This window comes from Quercus lobata, chromosome 3, assembly GCF_001633185.2.
Source record: "Quercus lobata isolate SW786 chromosome 3, ValleyOak3.0 Primary Assembly, whole genome shotgun sequence".
Lineage (NCBI taxonomy): Eukaryota > Viridiplantae > Streptophyta > Magnoliopsida > Fagales > Fagaceae > Quercus > Quercus lobata.
The window spans coordinates 64,885,238-64,892,756 of NC_044906.1; the positions used below are offsets into that span (position 1 = coordinate 64,885,238).

A 7,519-nucleotide genomic window follows, 5' to 3' on the forward strand; every position below is an offset into this window, starting at 1 on the left:
TGCAACTGAATTAATATTGAATCAATCTTTACTCGCAAAATAGATTAAATAATTTTTTTGACAAAGCAAAATGTTTTTTTTTTTTTTTTTGGCATTTACGGATGAGAATGCTAGGTCTGATTTTAATCTTTGTTAATTCTAGCTGGCCTTGTTTTGCAATATTCTTTTACTATGATACCCTACTTTTTATGGATTTTGTTTTGGTGGATATGGAAGATGAGGTATCGCATCTAGCCACTACTCTATCAAACTCTCATGGTATGTGGGATTTATGTATATATACACTGAAAAAAAAGAGCTGTCTTCATTGAACCCATTTCAAATTTTTACACACGGGATCGAGTGATCTCACATCAATAGGCACTTTTTCGAGTTGTGACTTGTGACCAAATATATAAAATTGTCCTGCTGAATGGACGGTTGTGATCAATGTGGCTACACATGGCCACAGAGGAATAGAATTTTAAGTAATAAAACTGAAAAACATAACTGGACCAGTGGTTGATGAATCACTATCAAAGCATATCTCCTTGCCCAAAGGAATCCAAAAATCATATATATATATATATATATATATATATTAAAAATGAAAGAAACTACAAAACCCACCAAAAAGAGAGAGTGAGATGTCAAGCAAAGAATTGCACATGGAAACAGAGTACGCTAAAACCCCCATAAGCATGAGGGCATGTGGAGGAGAAGATTCATCTTCTTTCTTTATTATTATTTTTATTATTTTTGGGTTTTTTTTATATATAATTTTAATGGGTTTTTTTTATTATTTGAATAAAATTTTTATTTTTTAAAAAAATTTGAGAGATGGGTTAAGGAACATGGATCCACCCCATTCCACTGGGGTACCCCTTCAGCTTCCAACTAATGAAGTCATGTGGTGCAGCTGAGATTAGCTTGTCTTTGGCCAATACTAAAGAGCCTTTTTTTTTTTTTTTGTGTGTGTGTGTGTGGGACCCTGTACCTCATGTCCCATCAACACCATTTTCACAGATTGTGGGGTCCTTTGCTTCTTCTTGGATTCATCCTCATGGTAGAATAATAAGGCAACCAATGATTTCTCCATCAAAAGCCACAAGGCCATATTTGACATAGATCACCCATCACATACTTTCTCTCACAATGTTTTTTTATACTTGTCCTACTACTACTACTAGTCCATCCCATGCGTGAGGTACTAAAAAACAATAAATAAATAAAAAAAATTTGTGAGAAGCTTCTTTGATTCCTTTTTATTTTTTGCTTGGTAAAAATATTATTTTTTCCTTTAAAAATTATTTTATGTTCTATTTTTTATTTTTGAAACTTGGAAAGTTTTGGGTCCGTTTGATACATGTGTTTAAAAACTGAAAATTATTGTTTAAAAACTTTTATGAAAATACGTGTAGGTAAAAAAGTATATGGAAATATGTGAAATGTTGTTTAAAAACTGAAAATTGTTGTTTGGAAACACTCTCCAAACACCCCCTTAATCTCTTTCTTTTTGGAAGGGGATATGAGAGGAGAGTAAGAGGGAAGATGATTAGAATATTCTAAAATTTAGTCTATTCTAATTATCTTCCATTCTTCTCTCCTCTATTCTTCTCTTTTCTCCTTCCATTCAAACATAAAAATTTCAAAATACCCCCTATATATTTAGAAGTTAGGTCAGTAATATCTGATGACATTCCAATCTTGGGTTTGTAACACTAAGGTATATGTAAAAAGACAAGTATTGAAGCTACTCAAAGATTTGCAACCAATCTTCACTTGAGTGAAATCCTTTCTCTTACAAGCGAAATAAAAATTAATCCTAAAAGTTCATATGTACATTGTTTGAGGCTCATTAGAGTGAGAACGCCATACTTTTTAAAATTTCACGGATGAAAAATAGTTTAATGTCCAAATTAGCTTATTTAATGGTTAAGAGGATTTTTTTAACCTTATTTTTCTTTTCTTTTCTTCTTCTTCTAAGCTCGACATTATGTATATTTAGACACACGTTACACATATGTACATACTAAATTTGTAGAAAGAAAATAGGAATACTTTTATCAAATGTTGTCATATTCAAATAGAAAATTGAATTGATGAATTTATATATACATATGTTACACATATGTACATACTAAATTTGTAGATTGAAAATGAGATTGCTTTTATCAAACGTTGTTAAACAGAAGAAGATAGACATCAATTGTCATATTCAAATAAAAAATTGGATTGATGAATGATGTCATTGGCTTTTTACCATTCAAATTTAAAACATTCAATCCCTTGAAAGATTGATTGGAACATCGGCAAGCAAATAAATGACAGCATGACACACGAATTGAAATTGTGGCAAAGTATGTTTGTGGCTAATTAAATAAGCTATTTCGGGACCATGCGTTGGAATTATAGTTCTTTATCATTGACCCTGTGTGCTGCTTTATTTCTATTTATGATGGAATCAGTTTAGAATAGGAAAATGAAAGAAAGAACCATAAATGATCCACAAAACTTGGATAGTTACTGCTATGCTGTGAAGAGTGACCCCGCTCATACTATTTCTGATATATAACCTTTGTTAAAAAGCATGACCACATTCAACAATTGTAACTTTTGTACTGGTCCTTTTACCAAGTGATGTGAACTCGATTACTTTCTTTACATTTCAGAACTGACAAATTGTGAAAGGTATTCCCATAACTTTTTTTAGCCCTTCTGCAACCGCAAGTGAATCAAAGCTAATAATTGTAGTAGAAACTACTAATTTATCCAAAGGCAGATAAAATGGGAAATTGACTTCAAAAGTTGAAAATGGTATATGGTCATTCTCTAGTTCTGTAGCTCAATGCAAAATGATGGCTTATACTATACAATCCCTGCAAGCTCACATATGGTATGACCAAAGGTGTTCATTGGTTGACTCCAATTCAAAACCTGAGGTAAAATGTTCAGCTAGGAAGCCTATAATAGGTTAACAAAGCAATTGTGTCAGATGACTTGAACATTATTACTTAGATTTCACCTCTTTGTAAGGAAATGTACAACGTTTTAAAACATAAGAAGATACACATTGTTATTGTTTGTTAGTGACAAACTCTAATTGAGGGGGAGAGAGAATATGGGTATTAGGATCCTCTCCGTTTGTTTATAAAAAGAAGATTATGTTATATTAAAGATAAAGATATATTATATTGAGAATTAAAGCTCTACCTAAGATGATAATCCAAACTACGCAATACTATTCTTCGATCTCCAGAATAAACATACGCAATATTATGTATACCGTTAAATAAATAGAAAAAGAGAAAACTAAACTTAAAACTCTATAATTGTAAAAGATTTCAAATTATTTTTTGAAATTTAAGGCTATTATAAATTAAACTCGATAATTTCATTAGTTTAAAATCATATTAATTGATATGATCTTAAACTCAAACAGTTTAATTTGAAACTCGCGTAACTATATGGTTTAATTTATAAGTCTTAAACTTTACGACTTAATTTCAAAGCATGGGAGGACTTTTTTTTTTTTTAAAAAAAATAAGCAATTAAATCTTTACAATGAAATGAATATTCTTGAAATCTTTTGAAATGGATGATATCTTGATTGAAAATGAAGGAAAAAAAAGGGAGGAAACGACAAAGGAAAGGACAGCAAGGAAGGCCAAATGGGAAGAAGTGGCTATAAAGAGAGGAACAGTGGGGTGCAGTGGGGGAATGGAGACGAACACAGAGATGGGCTGGGGTAACACTTAGCAACAAAGATGAAAAAGACCAGCTCTTTCTACTGTGTAGGGTTAACACTTAACACACACAGCAGCCTTATATTTGTTTGCCTAGACTTTTAAAATCTCACTCGATCACTGATCACTTTCACTTTCTCTTTCTTACACATATAGTCTAGACATGCAAAGGCATTACACAGGGTTGGTTTGGCTTTGGCTTTGGTGTATGAGATGAGATTGAATGGAAAAAAAATAAAATAAAATAGGGATAATCGATGATGGGAAAGACCTTCGTCCTTGTGCACGATACCTGTTGGTGGGTTAGGTAGCAACCCCTGCCCGCCTTTCATTGGACCCATCCCCTAGATTCCTGCCCCTTCTCTCTCTCTCAAATTCAATCCCCCTTTGGACCTAAAGATACAGCCAACTCATTTCTCTTTTTCCTCAAGTTATCTCTCCTCTCTAAATCTAACTATACTTATACAATCTTTTTTTCCCACATCGTCGGCATTTGATTGTTTTTTATCTTCAGGTCAAAACACTAACTGATTTTTAGAATAAACCGACTTTGAACCTCAAACATTTTAATAATTCGACTATAAATTTTTTTTTTTTTACTAATTAAACTGATTGAAATCTATGATTTATTGTGGTTGATAAACAATGAAAACATTGTTAATTATAAACTATGTTGGAGTTGTAAAAATGTTTTTTCACAATGTATAACAACAATTGTGAACAAAAAATTATAATGATAATAATAATAAAAAGTGTGTCCTTATCATTGATCAAAATCACACACCATGCAAAGTTGCTTTCTCTAAGAAACCATAAATCTATCTCTCTCTCTTTCTCACTTTTTCTTTCACTGTATGAAACCACACCCATCTCTCCATCTGAAAGCTCTAGTTCATATATACGTTTATTGAAATAAATAATCATTTGGAGCTTTTAGAGCTTTTCTTTTTCCTCTCAAGTCTACTACTTCACATTAAAGAAGAATAAAATAAGAACCCATTTCTTTCCTTTACCCATGGAATCAATCAAGCAACTTGAAAAGTGCTTGCTTCCCATTTTGAAATTTATATTTATAGACAACTGTCTTTGTTAAGAATAACACCACTGCTTGTCTCCTGAGAATGGAAAGAAGATTAACATTACATGAAAATAACAGCAAATTCTATAAACAAAAACAAAAACCAAAAAAAACAAAAAACATTATAAAAAGAAAAGAAAAGAAAAGAAAAAGACTACAAAGTAACCATTGACATGGTTCAGCACGTTTCCCTTTTATACAAAAAATATAACTGTAAGTGTACATCATATTAGTTATATATATATACACACACATATATTTGAAATAATAGTATGTTCTGTAGAGAATAGTGTTGATTTATCTTGATATAGCAAAGTAACATATAAAAAGAGAATTCACTCTTCATAAGAAGAGAACTACAGAAAAATACATCTCTCTCTTTCTGTCTTCCTTACATATAAAAGAATAGTAAACTCTCCTAGAAGCTGATAAGGTATATAAGCCAATGATCATTCCAATTGTGCATCTACTTCCGATTGAAGAAATCAATATATATTTTCTTTTATGTGATATATAATTAAGTCTCACTCACTCTCTTTTCCTTCTCTTACACTAAATTTTGTCCACTCAGTGTTTCTTCAAATCTTCTCTCTCTCTTTCAATATGGCAGCCAGATTATCACCAAGGCTTTTAAGACTGGTGGCATAAGCCTAGTTAGAAGATAATGACTAGTAATGGGATGGCCTTCTTCTCAACAAATTTCATGCTACAACCTCCACATGAAGATGACAATCAACATTCCACTTCTCTCAATCCAATCCTACCTTCATGCACACCTCAAGACTTTCATGGTAAGTACTCTCTCTCACACCCACATAAATACTTAAAAATCTTAGTATGGGCTTTAAATGACGTTTTCTTGTTGATGTAGGGGTTGCAAGTTTCCTAGGGAAGAGATCCATGTCATTTTCAGGTGTGGAATTGGGAGACGATGGTAATGGGGAGGATGATTTGTCTGATGATGGGTCACAAGTAGGGGAGAAGAAGAGGAGGCTTAACATGGAACAGGTTAAGACACTTGAGAAGAACTTTGAGTTGGGAAACAAGCTTGAGCCAGAGAGGAAAATGCAGTTGGCTAGAGCTCTTGGTCTGCAGCCAAGACAGATTGCTATATGGTTCCAAAACAGGAGAGCAAGGTGGAAGACAAAACAGTTGGAGAAAGACTATGATCTTCTTAAGAGACAGTTTGAAGCAGTCAAAGCAGATAATGATGCACTCCAAGCTCAGAACCAAAAACTTCAAGCAGAGGTTAGTTCCTAGCAATAGATGCAAAATGATTTTTCTTTATTTCCAAGATTTTAATTCTATTTCACTGGATTTTTTTTTATTACTTATTTTTATGGATAAGTTACACACGTATTCAATGAATTTTTTGAATCTAAAAGAAAAAGAAGTTTCAGTTGAATTTTAAGTCATTAGTTCTGCCGGGATCTTTTGCTTATTGATTTTGTAAAACATATATCAAGTTCTGCATGGGAGTGTGGATTGTGTTGAAATCAGGATTTTGGAAATCATGATTATTTTTATTTTTTGCCCACTAAGATTTATGCTTTTTGACTTTTTCTTACATCATGATTTTCAGAGCCTTATTTCTGTTGAAGAACTTCTAAAAACCAATAATGGCTTTTTAAAAAGCTCCTGTTCCTATCATTTTTATTTTATTTTATGTATATATATTTGATTGATCGTAGTTTGGGGCCGAAGGGTAGTCATATCTAAAAAGAGAGAGAGATCTTCCAGAGTCAGACCCATCTGAGCTAGCTCTCATTTGATTGATTCTCCATGTACTAATTCTCTCATTCTCTCATTTATGTTTTTTATGCTTTCATCTGAACTGGTCTATTTTAATTGCTACAGATACTGGCACTAAAAAATAGAGAACCAACAGAATCTATCAACCTCAATAAAGAAACTGAGGGTTCCTGCAGCAATAGAAGTGAGAATAGCTCTGAGATCAAGTTGGATATCTCAAGGACACCAGCTATTGATAGCCCTCTATCCACTCATCCAACAAGCAGACCACTATTTCCAGCTTCTATGATAAGGCCTCCAGGTGTGGCTCAACTCTTCCAAACCACATCAAGGCCTGAACTTCAATGCCAAAAGATGGACCACATGGTCAAAGAAGAAAGCTTAAGCAATATGTTTTGTGGCATGGATGATCAATCAGCCTTTTGGCCATGGTTGGAGCAGCAACATTTCAATTGAATTTGAATATTATTATCCCAAAGTGGTGAAAGTCTTCAAGAGGGGTTGATTAATTTGACCTTTGTTCATCATGGTGCTTTTAATTAAAACCATATTTTGGTACCTTAGAAGAATATTGGTGTATAAATTAAACTAGAATATAGCAAGTTGAATTTCCAAGTGGGGTTGATAAACTATATGGAGGAATAAAAGGGTATGTGTCTTGGAGTTTTATACATACTACTACTACTGCTACAAGTTTACTAGACTTTAAATGTTTCTTCTTAGTTGGATTTATGCGAAAAAAATTCAAGTCCAAGTGAAAATCATATTTGTTAGGACTAGTCGCAGTTCTAGCATGGACCATGAAAAATAATAAAGAGAGGGATTCCCTCCTTATATTTTTAATTTCTTTTCTTGCTTTGGAATCATGTCTTTGTACTGTCAAAAGGAAAATGCTGGCAACTGGGTTAGTGCATTGAAAGAAAGTCCTTGTACTCAATTTTGTTTTTGCTGATTTCATCAGTCA

At 32.8% G+C, this 7,519-nt stretch overlaps 1 protein-coding gene across 3 annotated transcripts; it reads left to right on the forward strand.

Annotated features, from left to right (window-relative positions):
- The first annotated feature begins 5,082 nt into the window (after positions 1 to 5,082).
- LOC115982853 (homeobox-leucine zipper protein ATHB-13-like) lies at positions 5,083 to 7,309 on the forward strand. 3 transcript variants are annotated; one of them, XM_031105578.1, is made up of 4 exons: positions 5,083 to 5,236; positions 5,375 to 5,594; positions 5,675 to 6,051; positions 6,661 to 7,309. In XM_031105578.1, exons 2-4 carry the CDS (start codon positions 5,468 to 5,470, stop codon positions 7,009 to 7,011), a joined length of 855 nt encoding a protein of 284 aa, XP_030961438.1. In that variant the 5' UTR covers positions 5,083 to 5,236; positions 5,375 to 5,467; the 3' UTR covers positions 7,012 to 7,309. The 3 variants fall into 3 exon arrangements, with proteins under 3 accessions (XP_030961438.1, XP_030961437.1, XP_030961436.1); XM_031105577.1 differs by having other exon boundaries at positions 5,414 to 5,594; XM_031105576.1 differs by having other exon boundaries at positions 5,083 to 5,594.
- Positions 7,310 to 7,519: the final 210 nt, after the last annotated feature.